Below are 16,746 nucleotides of genomic sequence, written 5' to 3' on the forward strand. Positions count from 1 at the left end.
TGTCAGCCACCAATCAATCACTGGAGACGGCGCTGGTCGATAGGGTCGTTGGTGGAGGGAAGACGGGAGGGAGGGAGGTGAAGGAGGAGAAAGTTGAAGGGCTCTGACCTGAAGGTTAGTGGAGAAGCAAACCCCTCACCTCTCCCTCCCTCACCCCTTCTTCCTTCATCTCTCCCTCCCTCACCCCTTCTTCCTTCATCTCTCCCTCCCCCACCCCTCCCTGTGCAGACAGGCCTTCAGTGAGCTCGTAATGTAAGGAGGGAAGAGGCAGGAAGTGTTCAGCTGTTACGGAAAGGTTTATTTTATTTTTTTACACTTGTGTTGAACCTCTTGACAGTCTGTCTTGAAGTGGACTAAGTTAGTTCATGCAAGTTGTGTGTGGTGACATGGGGTTTATAGTGGAGGATTGTGCAGCACACACACACACACACTCACTGTGTGTGGTTGAGTTGTGTAGTGGAGTTAATGGCATCCAGTCAGCCCCAGTCTCATTATCAGAGATAGCAGTCTCACCTGCCCAGCAACATGACGACAGTCATCAGTCATGCTGTCTTGCTGCCTGTCTGCCTGACACACACACACAGGCACAGAGTTACACAGTCTTACACACACTTTCATATTATTACACACTCACACACACTTCTGGGTGCACGCGTGTACACACATACACGCGCTCTCACCATACACACAGAGGCGCGCACACACAAGCGCACACACACTCTTAGACCCAAAGTGGCCTCAGGTGTGTGGCTCGTCCCCCACACTCCCCTAGCTGCGTTGTGGGGACTGTTTTCCTCCCCAGCTGTCCATGTAGTCACAGATGCAGCCCTCCTCTCCTCTCTCTCCTCCGTCTCTCTATCTCTCCTCTCTCTCTTCTCTGTCCTCCATCTCTCCTCTATCTCCCATCAGCCTTTTAATGGAAGTCAGGCTTGCTCCAGGAAATACACCCTACACACATCACATATAGCACAAGCTATTACACTGGGAGCGTGTGTGTGGTGTGTGTGTGTGTGTGTGTGTGTGTGTGATGTGAAGGGACAGCTGCATTCTAAAGACTTTGTTCCGTGCTCCTCCGCTTATGACCTGCAACCCAGCATGATGTGTACATTTACACCTCTCACACACACCTCTCACACACACCCTCACACACACCCTCACACACCCTCACACACCCTCACCCCAAGTGTTTCCTGCTGTGTGCTGGTGGTCTGGGGACAGAAAGAGATGATGTTGTGCAGTAATTGAGTGAGGTATGTGGTGAACCACATGTGGAGAGCAGCCCTGCTGAGACCCTCTCCTTCCAGCAGAACACACACACATGCCATCCCTGAGACCGTCTCCTTCCAGCAGGACGCACTCAATCCTCCCACTGAACAAACTCATTACAGATGTCTTGTGTTTTTAACCTAAACAATTTAAAACTGTTGTAAATCCCTACTGAATCATGTATGTTCGATTAGAGGAAAAGAGGGTTAGGGTAGATGGAAGCACATGTCCCAGGACAGGGTTAGGGTAGACGGAAGCACATGTCCCAGGACAGGGTTAGGGTAGACGGAAGCACATGTCCCAGGACAGGGTTAGGGTAGACGGAAGCACATGTCCCAGGACAGGGTTAGGGTAGACGGAAGCACATGTCCCAGGACTGGGTTAGGGGTAGACGGAAGCACATGTCCCAGGACAGGGTTAGGGTAGACGGAAGCACATGTCCCAGGACAGGGTTAGGGTAGACAGAAGCACATGTCCCAGGACAGGGTTAGGGTAGACGGAAGCACATGTCCCAGGACAGGGTTAGGGTAGACAAAAGCACATGTCCCAGGACAGGTGGTACTGCAGTACTCAGGACAGAAGGGGGTCTGCCTCTGTGGTAAAACTACTGTAACAGTAGGTGCTGTAACAGTAGGTGCTGTAGCAGCAGGTGCTGTAACTAGGGATGCACGATAATATCTGCACAACATTGGTATCGGCAGATAAAAGCTTCAAAATGTAATTATCGGCATCTGCAGATATGAAACTTTCTGCCGATGTACATAAATGTAAATATTTTATATGGTTTCATAAATAAAGACAATCAAATTTAAGAAACAAAATTGTTTAATAATAAACCGTCATTCTTCCGCCACTACAAAGTATAGTTCCTACATAAATTGTTGCCACGCAACTGATTGAAAACAGTGGACGGCCCATGTCGTCTTTATAGTGCCGGCTTCATTTCTTGCCTTTGCTAATGCTTCAATCTCAGCCTCTATCTTCTCTGCATGCCTGGTCTTTTTAAGCTCTTGCTCCTCCATTCTGTCAATAGTCTCCCACCACTCGTCAAACGTCAGCCCACCCAGCAAATCAAAATTCACAACAAATTTTGCCATTCTCTTTACGACTAGGTTGCTTGCTTCCGTGTAACTTTGTAACGTCTTTTTTTATTTGAAATATTCTATGCTCAGTAATATGAAATGTTATGTTATGAGGACAATTTGAAAGGTTTTGCTGGATTTTACAACGGCATGGAATGCCAAATAGTCAATCACAATCAAGGATTGGAACAATCAGTTTTAGAAGCTACTATGAGCGCCAACAACATGATTCTACATGTCGGCTGTGTGGCAGGACTTCACAGTATTAAAGGATGATGACAAAATGGCTATTTGCGGAGTTTGTAAAGTGTCAGTGATGCAATACATTTTTAGTTTACAGAGTTACAGCTGCTATTCTGTGCGTATGTGTCATTGTCAACAACACAGTTTTAAGGAAACTGTAGTTGTTCAAGTTCAAGGAGGTACTGTTCAAGTATGAAAATTGTGACGTGAAAATTGAAATAAATCTGCCATATTTGAAATCATTTCAATAGTTTAATGAGTGAATGTCTCTTTCTAAAATGATACAAATCAAGTTTTTAATGTCCCGTATCTACAGCAAGTACCCCATCATGATAACCGATTAATTCTAGTACAGTAGAGACTTTCCAATAATTAAAAAGCAGAGGTGTATATATCGGTATCGGCAATCGTCCAAAATGAGCTTGTAAATATCGGCATATCAAATATCGGCTAAAATTCAATATTGTGCATCCCTAGCTGTAACAGCGCTGTAACAGCAGGTGCTGTAACAGCACTGTAACAGCAGGTGCTGTGACAGCACTGTAACAGCAGGTGCTGTGACAGCACTGTAACAGCAGGTGCTGTGACAGCACTGTAACAGCAGGTGCTGTGACAGCACTGTAACAGCAGGTGCTGTGACAGCACTGTAACAGCAGGTGCTGTGACAGCACTGTAACAGCAGGTGCTGTGACAGCACTGTAACAGCAGGTGCTGTAACACCTGGCATCTGAGTTCAGCTGTAAAACAAGCTGCATATGTTGCTTCTGAAGTAGATACTCATTCACAGTCTCAAGCTTGTGTCTGTGTGAGAGAGAGAGAGCGTGTGTGTGTGAGAGAGAGAGCGTGTGTGTGTGAGAGAGAGAGCGTGTGTGTGTGTGAGAGAGAGAGCGTGTGTGTGTGAGAGAGAGAGCGTGTGTGTGTGTGAGAGAGAGAGCGAGCGTGTGTGTGTGAGAGAGAGAGAGAGAGAGAGCGTGTGTGTGTGAGAGAGAGAGAGCGTGTGGCCACATGGGTCTGACTGTTTTATATGGTAATTGTGTTAATGTGTACAATCCTCTCATCACATCCTCATAATGGTTTCATTAGGCTTTCTAATGTAACAGCTCTCAGGCTGGAGCGAGTGCGTGTGTGTGTCTCCATCAGCCCTCTGGCTGTCTCAGTGTACTGCTGTTCTAACGGTCCCCATGGACTCCTCTTCATCACCTGCTCCCAGATACACACACACACACGTGTATACACACACACACACGTATACAACTGGGGTGGAAGGGAGAGAGGGGCTGGTTGGATGGATGGATGGTTGGATGGTTAGAGGGTTGGATGGTTGGATCACAACCTGCCCCCCCTCCTTGAGTTTATGTAATAAACAGGGAACATGGGAGGGGAGGGGCTACAAGGCATCGCAGGAGAGATAAAAGGAGGTGTAACTCGTTGTTCATTGGCCTCCCCTCTAATTCTACCTCCCCCACATCCCCAGTCCTCTCTCACCCCCTCTCCCTCTCTCAACCCCTATCCCTCGCTCGCCTCTCTCCTCCTCCCCCCTCTCCTCTCCTTCAAGTGAAGCACTGTCCCGTGAAATTGGGCTCAAAGTTACGAGGCACGACAATGCAGTGAGGGGGTTTAAATACAGCCCCCCCCACACACACAGTGCAGGACCGACTAGGCCCATCCACAACACGGTCCCCGGTCGTCACTGTGACCACCCTGACTCAGCACCTGACTGGTGGAGGGGGGGAGGGTCTCTCTCTCGTCTTTATTTTAATAATGAAGCTCTCATCTTTGTGAATTATTATTTAGTAGGACACAGCTCTCTCTCTCCCTCTCCCCCTCTCTCATCCTCCACCGCCCCTCATCTCCCCCCCCCCCTCCTAACACACACCACAGAGCCAGAAGCATCCTCCCAAATTGAATTCTTGTTCAATCATTCTTTCTTTGGTGGGAGTTTTTCCCCTGTTTTCCGGAAGGTTTATGTGCTGTTCTATCTGGTGAAATGAGCAGATTTTGATGCAATTTGATTTGTTCAGCCATCATCTTCTTGTCCCCTGATCAGCAGGACACCCAGGTCCGGGATGCCATCCTGGCCTGCTCCCTCTCGCTGGAGGGTGCTAGCTAGTCCTCCTGGCTGGAGGGTGCTAGCTAGTACTCCTGGCTGGAGGGAGCTAGCTAGTCCTCCTGGCTGGAGAGTGCTAGCTAGTACTCCTGGCTGGAGGGTGCTAGCTAGTACTCCTGGCTGGAGGGAGCTAGCTAGTCCTCCTGGCTGGAGGGTGCTAGCTAGTACTCCTGGCTGGAGGGTGCTAGCTAGTACTCCTGGCTGGAGGGTGCTAGCTAGTACTCCTGGCTGGAGGGTGCTAGCTAGTACTCCTTGCTGGAGGGTGCTAGTTAGTACTATTGGCTGGAGGGTGCTAGCTAGTACTCCTGGCTGGAGGGAGCTAGCTAGTACTCCTGGCTGGAGGGTGCTAGCTAGTACTCCTGGCTGGAGGGTGCTAGCTAGTCCTCCTGGCTGGAGGGTGCTAGCTAGTACTATTGGCTGGAGGGTGCTAGCTAGTACTCCTGGCTGGAGGGAGCTAGCTTGCACTCCAACGCATTGCCATATTGTTTAAACCCACCCAGTTATCTCAGCCACGCAAGACCAATCTTGGGGCTGTAATCAAAACGGGGAGGAGCTAGCGGACCCTCCATGGACCAATAGGAGCGGGTCTGCAAGGTGAAAAAGGTAGTTTGTCAGCAGTCAACGTCTCTCAGGGTGAAACCAACAAGATGTGGACCAAAAGTCAATCTCAGGGATAATGGAATAATACCAGGCTAATACGGCATGTACTGGGGCGGAACATGGGGGCAGCCAGGGGTCAACCCTTGCCGCTCGGCCTTGTGGGTAGCGGGCCCCATGCAGGCCATCAATTCCTATCTCCATGGTAACCACATGTGTAAGCAGTAACACTCTGTACAGGAAATATAATTATAATTGTGAAAGTACAGCTTCTGGTTTGGTAAGGAAAAAAAAAAAAAGTCAAATAGATGAACAATAGTTAGCCTGAGAGATGTGAGGTATTGTAATGTATGGTGGTTAAATAAATCTGTAATATGTAATTACTATGTAATATGTAGAAAAAATTACCTGTCATGTTCCAGTTCCAAATCTCCTTTTTCTTTCTCGTACAAGATTTGTATACAGCATCGTCAGTTCTAACAGGGTTGTGGTTCAGAACAGGGGAGTTCTAACAGGGTTGTGGTTCAGAGGCAAGGAATGGATTGTACTTTCTGACCACATTGCAATGTAGCCTCAGGTAGCAGGCGTGGTGAACAAAAAGAATCCTACTCCTGTTGTGTAGGTGGTTCGGTATATTTTGTGTAGAAGTATGCTATACAATGCGAGTGTTGTGTTAATGTTCCTGTATGTTTCCTTTCTTCCAGGGCTACTTCCTATTGTTTGAGTCGATGCTGGACTCGGTCCTGTATGCCAGAGATCGCTACTTGGCTGAGGGTGGCTCAGGTACGACTGCTAAGCTACCCTGCTCTGCTAAGCTACCCTGCTCTGCTAATCTACCCTGCTCTGCTAATCTACCCTGCTCTGCTACTTTGCACTGCTAAGCTACTTTGCACTGCTATGCTAGGCTAAGCTACACTACACTGCTATGCTTTCATTTAGGAAAGTGTGTGTGTGTGTTTGCGTCTGTGTATATGGTTGGGGGGTGTGTGTGTGTATATATGTGTATACGTGGGTGTGTGTGTTCGCCCCCCCTCCAGGCCCCTATTGTACCTGTGTGTGTGTGTTTGTGAGAATGTGTGTGTGTTAGGGATGGGCGTGGTTAATCGAATATCCGGATATCCTAAAGTAAGTTAGTATTCGAATACTTTTTTTCGAATACTTATGAGCGTAGTTTAATTTAAACAAATGTTTTAATGAAAAACCGTCGCGTCGTGAATTCTAATAGTTGTGACATTAGAAATGATGAAAACCATCAAAACAGGTAAAAAAAGAAGGTACAAGAGGTAGGCTACGCCTGCGTTCTGCTGCCAGTCTCTTTTCATTTGGTGCTACAAGAAGCATAGTGTCCTGGCTAAGCAGTACCTCGCAGCAACCTCAGTCCCTGCAGTCTTTTTTACGCCGGCCTGCTCGTAAATCGACTCCGTACTCGCTTCTCCCCTGAGCATGTTTACATGCTCATTTTCCTGAATAAAAATGCGTATGGCTAATGCAGTTGTGGCTTATTTATCTTCTTACCAGTAGCCATGTAGAGCTAGCGTAATCGGCTGTTTTATGTTTGCATTATGTGGTGGCGCACCGTATCCTATAGGATTCCGGTTCCAAGTTAATATCCAAGTTAATATGCAATATTTCTACATGTGTCTTTTGTTTTTATCGAGGATAGCCTACCCAATGTGTTTAATTTAGTCCAATGTAGCCTACTTTTTATTTCACATAATAATAGGCTAATCGCTTTTCCGCCAAATTAAGAGCCTATGTCTGAAGACGCAGCGTTTTTTCAAGTTCATTGTCTTTTCGTCATGTTGATAAATTGATCTTTCATTTGTTTTCTTTATTCAACCCTTATTTAATCTAATAGCTTAACAGTATTTATTGCCAGAATGTGTGGTGGTTCATGTGTTTACTGTATGCTTTGCGTCACGTCAGGCTAATTACATAACGGAACCACATTAACAAAAATAGATTATACGGATACTCAAAAATAATTTCGGATACTATTCGAATAGTGAAATCAGTTCAAATCTCCATCCCTAGTGTGTGTGTGTGTGTGTGTGTGTGTGTGTGTGTGTGTGTGTGTGTTTGTGAGAGTGTGTGTGTGTGTGCGTTTGTGAGAATGTGTGTGTGTATGTGTGTTCAGGGTCAGCTCCTCTGTGAGGTTAAATGATTTGTGCCAAAAGGCTCCTGTCACAGTTCCAGCAGCCTGGGTTACTGTCCCTGAGGGGGGGGATGAGGGGAGAGGAGCGTGGGGGACAGGGATGAGGGGAGAGGAGCGTGGGGGAGAGGGATGAGGGAAGAGGAGCGTGGGGGAGAGGGATGAGGGGAGAGGAGCGTGGGGGACAGGGATGAGGGGAGAGGAGCGTGGGGGAGAGGGATGAGGGGAGAGGAGCGTGGGGGACAGGGATGAGGGGAGAGGAGCGTGGGGGAGAGGGATGAGGGAAGAGGAGCGTGGGGGAGAGGGATGAGGGGAGAGGAGCGTGGGGGACAGGGATGAGGGGAGAGGAGCGTGGGGGAGAGGGATGAGGGGAGAGGAGCGTGGGGGACAGGGATGAGGGGAGAGGCCCCGGTGCAGGTCTTGGGGTTAGTTAGGGTTAGTTATGGGCTCCGTACATCTCCTCCCCGTGAGCTCTGTCTCCAGTCTCTAGGTCTGTGTCACAAAATGCTCTTGGCTTGTTTTAGTTTTGGTGTGTGCGGGAGTGTCTGTGTGTGTGTGTGTGTGTGTGTGTGTGTGTGTGTGTGTGTCCACCCTCAGAGAGCATTTCAGCTGCTCAATCCACATGATCATCACCCAAAACCCTTGAATCCTAAGCAAGGTGCTATCCTGGAAGAAGCTCCTTGCCCCCCCCTCCCTGCCCCCCCCCTCCCTCCCTCCCTCCCTGCCTCCTTCCCTGCCCCCCTCCCTCCCTGCCTCCTTCCCTGCCCCCCTCCCTGCCTCCCTCCCTCCCTGCTCCCCTCCCTCCCTGCCTGCCTCCCTCCCTGCCCCCCTCCCTGCCTCCCTCCCTCCCTGCCCCCCTCCCTCCCTGCCCCCCTCCCTCCCTGCCCCCCTCCCTCCCTGCCCCCCTCCCTCCCTGCCCCCCTCCCTCCCTGCCCCCCTCCCTCCCTGCCCCCCTCCCTCTCTTCACGGCCGACCAGGAGTGGGCCATGAGGGAGAGGGGGATGACAAACGGGCTGTGGGCAGCGAGTCGAGAAGGACGCAGATGTCAAAGCCATGAATCTGGGGACGCCCGTGTACCTCTCCCTCTTTCTCTCTCTGTCTTTCTCTCTCTGCATCTCCCTCTCTCCCTCCTTCTTTCTCTCTCCCTCTCTCTTTTACAGTACTACATAACCCTCTGAGATCTGTCTCATTCCTGCCCAATCAGCATCCCCCCTCGTCCACCCGGCCAATCAGCATCCCCCCTCGTCCACCCGGCCAATCAGCATCCCCCCTCGTCCACCCGGCCAATCAGCATCCCCCCTTTCGGTGTGTGTGTGTGTCTCATCAGCCACATTGACACCTGCAGGGCCACTGTTACCCTTAAGCCAATCAAAAGAGGCCATGAGCTGGCCATCAGTGACCTGTCACCTTCCATTTAGACACTTCCTTTTTCTTTGGGAGAGGGGGCGGAGCTGTGTGTGTGTGTGTGTAGAGAAGCAGTAGCTCAGTCCTGCAGCTGGGTCAGCCTCACAGGGTGTCAACCTCCTCTTCCCTCCTTCTTACCGTAGATAACCTGGACATGCACCCACACCTGTGTGTATGAGAAATAGAGAGAGGGTGTGTGTGTGATGTTCTCTTCTGGTAGGTGACGTCTAATCGTAACCCATCCCAGCCAGAGGACTGGACCAGAGGGGCAGAAAACGTCACACACACAGTTTCTCTCTCACACACCAACACTGTTTCTCACCAGAGATGGGAAGTACAAATATTTTTACTCTACTTAAGTAGACTTTTCGGGTATTAGTACTTTACTTTTACACTATACTTTTTACTTTCGCACCTTACATTTTTTTACACAAATATCTTTCTACTTCTTACATTTTCAAGTCAGGTTTGTTAGTTTGGTTTTAATCTGTATTTGATGGCACGATATCTCTCTCCGGGACTCTCCTTCCTCTCTTCACTGTGTGAAAAATATTTTCCCCAAATAAGTTTAGAAAGTTTGTAGAAAAATGTTTTCCCAAAAAGTATTAGTTTTTTAAATTGTATTTTTATATTTGTTCAAAATCTTTTGAATATTATTTTTTTCTTTTCAATCTTTTAGAATGTTTTATTTTGTTACGCTTTTCGGGTTTCCTCTCTTCACTGTGTGAATTTTTTAAAATTCTCCTCACCTCACAATATTTTCTGTGTGCGTGCGTGCCTGTGAAAAAAAAGTTTAGAAAGGTTGAAAAAGAAAAAAGGAACTAAAATAATGGCTACTTTCTACTTAAGTAGATGTCAGAGCCTGTACTTCTTAACTTTAACTTGAGTAAAAAAGTGTAGTCAGTACTTTTACCACAGTATTTTTAAACATGAGTATCTGTACTTGTACTTGATTGAAGGATGTGTACTTTTGCCATCTCTGTTTCACACACACACACACCAAACACACACACACACTTACTTGGAAAACACATTAGGCCTGGAGTTAGGGTTGAACTCATGAGTGATGTGTTGTGAATCTGCCCTTAATGTGTTCATCCAGATACATCCTTCTACGCATGTATGCTACAAACAAGGTCAATATCACGTGTGAAAAAATACTAAAGACCAAGGTGTGCGTGCCTGTGTGTGTGCATGAGATGGATACTGTCATTACTGAGGTTGGATGATATGAATGCATTGTTCCCCACCCCCGACACCAGCCCAGCCCATCGTGTAATGAGATGCTCTCACATGTATACTAGTTAGACTGATCTGTCCCAGTTAGACTGATCTGTCCCAGTTAGACGCTGGTACATGATGCACAGGGTTGAAGACACTGGTGAATCAGAGCCCTATAGATCAGCTGTGTCTACATGTTGTAGGATTGAAGTCTCAACTGATGGAAGGACACCCCTTTATCTGCAGTATTGGCTTGTCTCTTTGCTGTGATGTGAATGCTTTGATGTTTGTTCTACAAGTGAATCTTATACTAAACTAAGAACAATTATGACCACTTTCATAAATTCAAACATGCTGTGTATAATGTAAATATGGCTTTCTACACTGAAACATACTGAAAAACAAAAACAATTCCCTCCCCCCCCCTCCCCCCACACACACACACACACACACAGCACTGTGGCGCAGGGATAGCGTAACATGAACAAAGCCAACCAAACTAGGTTTATTCCAGAACACAGATATGTCTCCAGTTACAAATGTCCTGATGTTGACTTCTGACCTCCAGTCTACCCCGACCGCTGCAGCATCAGTCTGGTTGCCGTGGGCGACGCCCAGAAGCACCGCGACCGCATTGCATTCTGGGAGGACGTGTACGGCTTCAACATGGCCGGCATGAAGAAGGGCGTGCTCCAGGAGGCTGTGGTGGAGCTGGTCAACCCACACACACTCATCTCTGACCCTGCTGTCGTGCAGGTACTCACACACTCCTCTCTGACCCTGCTGTCGTGCAGGTACTCACACACTCCTCTCTGACCCTGCTGTCGTGCAGGTACTCACACACTCCTCTCTGACCCTGCTGTTGTGCAGGTACTCACACACTCCTCTCTGACCCTGCTGTTGTGCAGGTACTCACACACTCCTCTCTGAGCTAGTTAGGTGAAGCTGGATTAGAGAGACCGTGAGTTGGGAGTTGAAGAAGACAGTGACTGAAAGGGAGTTAGTCCCAGAGAGATGGAGCCATTGAGTAGGGGTGTGTGTGTGTGTGCTGTGCAGGGTGATTGATCTGTCTAATCCATGTTTAAGTTCCTCTTTAGGAACCTTCATTACTATATCCCCTGTGGGCTGGAGAAGCTCTCACTGAGCTAATGGTAACACACACACACACTCACATAGTAACACTCACACACACGTAGTGCTTTGACTTACGTGCTGAACATGACCTGTAAAGAACTGTTTGTCTTGATATCACCTGGTAGAGACACAGAGACACACAAATGAGGTTCCAATCTTCACCAAGTAGCTTTCTGAAAGTGTCCCAGATGCATCCCTCCTCCTCCTCCCAGCTCTCTGCGCCGTGATGAACGAGGGAAGGGACTGATATGTAATGGAATTTGAATCCTCTAATCAATAGTTTCTCCCTCCAGTGACAAATGGACAGCTCCTCAGCCCAGTTATATGCCTCTCTCTCTCCTTCTTTCTCTCGTCGCCTTTTCTCTTTCATTTTCTCTTTTTTCCTCTTTCTCTCCCTCTCTCTCTCTCTCTCTCTCTCTCTCTCTCTCTCTGATACGATCCAATAATATTCTATTAAGTTTGGCTGCAACTCCGGAAAATTGAGAACCCTGTCTTGGAATCGTGAATTTGTGTAAAGCAGCAGTTGTGCTGTGTTTTGAATGTTACGTTTTTAAATTTGTCATCAACGTTTCTTTGACAGAACCGACGTGGTTGCATGAGCAAAGATTGAATGATGTAGGTATATGTATTGGTTAGGTCAGCGTTTGTATGGTTGTCTGGGATAGTGAGTGACTTTACTAAAGAAACAGCCCACGTGGGAACTCTCTCACAACTTCAGTTCTGGAGTTAGAATGACATCAAGGGTTAGGACTTAGAGATGGCTTTAAGGTCTGGGTTAAAGTTAGGACTTAGGGATGGGTATAAGATCTGGGTTAAAGTTAGGATTTAGGGATGGGTATAAGGTCTGGGTTAAAGTTAGGACTTAGAGATGGGTTTAAGGTCTGGGTTAAAGTTAGGATTTAGGGATGGGTATAAGGTCTGGGTTAAAGTTAGGATTTACGGATAGGTTTAAGGTCTGGATTATATTAGGATTTACGGATTGGTTTAAGGTCTGGATTATATTAGGATTTATGGATGGGTTTAAGGTCTGGGTGAAAGCTTTGGGTTAAAGTTCTGGGTAATTTTTTAAGCGTATGGAATTCCCACAAGGTTAGATGTGTGTTGCTGTGTGTGTGTGTGTGTTTCTTGACTGTGTGTGTGTGTGTCTGTGTGTGCTCTCCTCAGGTGATAATGTAACTCTGTGTGTGTGTGTGTGCTCTCCTCAGGTGATAGTGTAACTGTGTGTGTGTGTGTGTGTGTGTGTGTGTGTGTGTGTGTGTGTGTGTGTGCTCTCCTCAGGTGATAGAGTGTAACTCAGTGAGTCTCTCTGAGCTGGAGTTCACCTCTGACTTCTGCCTGAAGATTACAGACAGCAAGGACTGCACGGTGAGTACACTCACACACTTTAATCTTGATCAGTGTTGTCAGCTGTGAGTATTGATCTGAGATGTGTTGATGAGGCAGTCTGCGATCACGTGTGTGTGTTTGTGTGTAGCGTGAGAACAAACTGGGAAGAGGGCCAGGTTGTGATCAGACTGCACATGCTAATACACATACAACACATGTTCACTATTAGTTTTCACACGCGTACCTAAATCACTGCTTGACTCTGCTACACACTTCTGTGATACTCACTGCTCACTGTGGGGGAAGAGGGTATGTAAAGGAGGGGTGGGAGGGAGGGGAGGAGGGGTATGAGGCAGGGGAGAAGGAGGGGGTGGTGTGGGGGAGAAGGAGGGAAAGGAGGAGGAGGGGGGAGTAGGGGGTGTGCCTTGCGGGCTGTGATGAAACGGCTGCTTTTGTTCTGCTGTCGACAGTCCATTCATCAGCCAGCCTGCCTAACCTTGCATTAAATGAACAGCACAACCCTGCTTCTGAGCTCCGCTCTGCTCTAGACAAATACCCCGTCCCTCTCTCTCTCTCCTTCCTCCTTCTCTTTCTACTCCCTCTCTCTTCCTCTCTCTCTGATTCTTTCTCTTTCTCCCTCTCTTTCTCCCTTTCTCTTCCTCCTCCCTCTTTCTCCCTCCCTCTCTTTTTCTATTTCTCTCTTCCTCCTCCCTCCCTCTCTTTCTCCCTCTCTTTCTCCCTCTCTTTCTCCCTCTCTCTCCCTGTCTCTCCCTCCCTGTCTGTCTCTCCCTCTCCCCCTCTCATTTGTCAGTATGCCCCCACCTTTGAGGAGCAGCAGAGATTAGAGACACAAGATTAGAGACACGAGATTAGAGACTCGAGATTAGAGACTCGAGATTAGAGACTCGAGATTAGAGACTCGAGATTAGAGACTCGAGATTAAAGACTAGAGATTAGAGACTCGAGATTAGAGACTCGAGATTAGAGACTCGAGATTAGAGACTCGAGATTAGAGACTCGAGATTAGAGACTCGAGATTAGAGACTCGAGATTAGAGACACGAGATTAGATACTGCGTTCTGGAGAGAGGGAGGTGCTGCAGTCTGAACCCCTTCAGAGGAACGTCGATTCAATTCTGCTCTGAGGCCACGCCTCCAGGCTGCTCTGAGGCCACGCCTCCAGGCTGCTCTGAGGCCACGCCTCCAGGCTGCTCTGAGGCCACGCCTCCGGGCTGCTCTGAGGCGGCAGTGAAACTGGAGAGTTAAGTGATGAAGAACGGGTTCTCTTTTGATTCTCTTTGATGAATTGGAGAATGAGGAGAGGGAGGGAGAGAGGTAGAGAAATGGATATAGAGGGAGAGGGAAAGTGAGAAAGAGGGAGAGAGGGGCAAAGTGAGAGAGGGGGAGAGATGGAGAGATAGTGAGAGAGACACAGAGCTGTTCCTCCATGTCTCAAAAGGAAAGTTTGTGAAATTGATTACGGAGCTCTTTTATTCACTCAAATATTTCCCCCTGTCCTTCCTCCTTTTCTCTAACCCTCTCTCCCTCTCATCCTATCCCACCTCCTCCCTTTACCCTTCCTCCTTCCATCCCTCCTCTCTTCCTCCCTCGCTCCCTCATCCATCCCTTCCCCCTCTCTCCCCCTCTGTCTCTCCATCACCTGTAAATAGGAGGGAGAGGAAGGCCTTCAGACTAACTGAGCACGCCCAGTAACTCCAAGGACCTCTTGAGCACATTAAGATCAGAATTGTGAAATCTCCTTCTCTTGTTATTTGTCAACATCACTCATCATCCACACTCTGTGACTGTGTTTCTGGGTATGTGTAAGTATGTGTATAGTATGTTGGAGTGTGTGTGTTTGTTTAATTGTGTGTGGGGCTGTAGGTGTGAGTGGGTATAGGTGTGTGAGGGGTAATGGTGTGTGTGGGAATAGGTGTGTGTATGGTGAGTGTGTATGGTGTGTGTGTGTGAGAATAGGTGTGTGTATGGTGAGTGTGTATGGTGAGTGTGTAGAGTGAGTGTGTGGGTACTGCGGCGGAACAGCATGAGGAGCCCAGGAAGGAGCCTTGCGGGGGGGGAGGGAGGGGAGGAGAGGGGGGCGAGGAGGGGGGGGGCAGTAACCCTGCCTGGGAGGTGGCCATGCATGCAGCTTCCACGCCTGGATAAACCCCATCAAAAGCACATTAGCATCGTCCTCCCCCTTCACTCCTCCCCCTTCACTCCTCCCCCCTTCACTCCTCCCCCTTCACTCCTCCCCCCTTCACTCCTCCCCCTTCACTCCTCCCCCCTTCACTCCTCCCCCCTTCACTCCTCCCCCTTCATCCCTCCCCCCATCCCCCCACTTCTCTCCTGTCCTCTCCCATATAGCAGTATCAGGGCTCCCCCTAACCCCCCCCCACGTATCAGGGCTCCCCCTAACCCCCCCCCACGTATCAGGGCTCCCCCTAACCCCCCCCCACGTATCAGGGCTCCCCCTAACCCCCCCCCCCATGTATCAGGGCTCCCCCTAACCCCCCCCCCCCACGTATCAGGGCTCCTCCTAACCCCCCCTAACCCCCCCCCCATGTATCAGGGCTCCCCCTAACCCCCCCCACGTATCAGGGCTCCCCCTAACCCCCCCTAACCCCCCCCCACGTATCAGGGCTCCCCCTAACCCCTCCTTACCCCCCCCCACGTATCAGGGCTCCCCCTAACCCCTCCTTACCCCCCCCCATGTATCAGGGCTCCCCCTAACCCCTCCTTACCCCCCCCCATGTATCTGGGCTCCTCCTAACCCCTCCTTACCCCCCCCACGTATCAGGGCTCCCCTTAACCCCTCCTTACCCCCCCCCCCCACGTATCAGGGCTCCCCCTAACCCCCCCTAACCCCCCCCCACGTATCTGGGCTCCCCCTAACCCCCCCTAACCCCCCCCCCCACGTATCAGGGCTCCCCTTAACCCCTCCTTACCCCCCCCCCCCACGTATCAGGGCTCCCCCTAACCCCCCCTAACCCCCCCCCATGTATCAGGGCTCCCCCTAACCCCCCCTAACCCCCCCCCACGTATCAGGGCTCCCCCTAACCCCCCCTAACCCCCCCCCCATGTATCAGGGCTCCCCCTAACCCCCCCTAACCCCCCCCCCACGTATCAGGGCTCCCCCTAACCCCCCCTAACCCCCCCCCCCCATGTATCAGGGCTCCCCCTAATCCCCCCCACGTATCTGGGCTCCCCCTAACCCCCCCTAACCCCCCCCCACGTATCTGGGCTCCCCCTAACCCCCCCTAACCCCCCCCCACGTATCTGGGCTCCCCCTAACCCCCCCTACCCCCCCCCCACGTATCTGGGCTCCCCCTAACCCCCCCTAACCCCCCCCCACGTATCTGGGCTCCCCCTAACCCCCCCTAACCCCCCCCCCACGTATCAGGGCTCCCCCTAACCCCCCCTAACCCCCCCCCACGTATCAGGGCTCCCCCTAACCCCCCCCCCACGTATCTGGGCTCCCCCTAACCCCCCCTAACCCCCCCCCCCACGTATCTGGGCTCCCCCTAACCCCCCCTAACCCCCCCCACGTATCTGGGCTCCCCCTAACCCCCCCCCACGTATCAGGGCTCCCCCTAACCCCCCCTAACCCCCCCCCCCACGTATCTGGGCTCCCCCTAACCCCCCCTAACCCCCCCCACGTATCAGGGCTCCCCCTAACCCCCCCCCACGTATCAGGGCTCCCCCTAACCCCCCCTAACCCCCCCCCACGTATCAGGGCTTGCCATGCGGGAGCTCTGACAGCAGCAGCACAGAGGCAGTGGTGATGAATGGCTCTCTGCTGCTGTTATCCATGATAATAATTATTAATTCTCCCTGTCGCTCGTCCAGGGGAGGGCAGGCCGGCTGGCACCCTGTGGTGTGTGTGTATGTGTCTGATATGGGACGAGAGTTGTGGCATTTTGGAGCTTGTGTGTGTGTGTGCGTTAAACCGTCGTCATCGTTTATCCCAGGCAGATTCCCGGTTGAAGGCTAAACTGATGAAAATGAAAAGAGCACATTTCAGGCCCTTTTTGATTTTTGGAAGGTCTTATATGAAAGCCTTTCTTTTTTTGTTTTTGCTTTACACATCCTTGTCCCTCCTTTTTCTACTAATTTCCCTTGCCTCTCTTTTGCTCCTTCTCTCGCTCTCTCCCCCTCTTCCCAGACTGGTCCGGCTACCTGTTGTTAAGGTAGTAACTGTAGCAACAGTGTAGT

At 50.0% G+C, this 16,746-nt stretch overlaps 1 protein-coding gene across 3 annotated transcripts in view; it reads left to right on the plus strand.

Annotated features, from left to right (window-relative positions):
- Positions 1–16,746, plus strand: part of prmt3 (protein arginine methyltransferase 3) — a 41,103-nt gene that overhangs the window by 15,843 nt on the left and 8,514 nt on the right. For 2 of the 3 annotated variants that reach the window (XM_084683079.1, XM_084683078.1), the window contains exons 11-13: positions 6,000–6,078; positions 10,641–10,828; positions 12,485–12,571. In XM_084683079.1, the coding sequence (XP_084539205.1) occupies positions 6,000–6,078; positions 10,641–10,828; positions 12,485–12,571 (354 nt within the window). Of the gene's footprint in view, positions 1–5,999; positions 6,079–10,640; positions 10,829–12,484; positions 12,572–14,201; positions 14,347–16,746 lie in introns of those variants that run through there. The other variant, XM_084683080.1, reaches the window with a different exon arrangement.

The sequence above is a fragment of the Hypomesus nipponensis genome, chromosome 19, assembly GCF_054491055.1.
Source record: "Hypomesus nipponensis isolate SF chromosome 19, ASM5449105v1, whole genome shotgun sequence".
NCBI lineage: Eukaryota > Metazoa > Chordata > Actinopteri > Osmeriformes > Osmeridae > Hypomesus > Hypomesus nipponensis.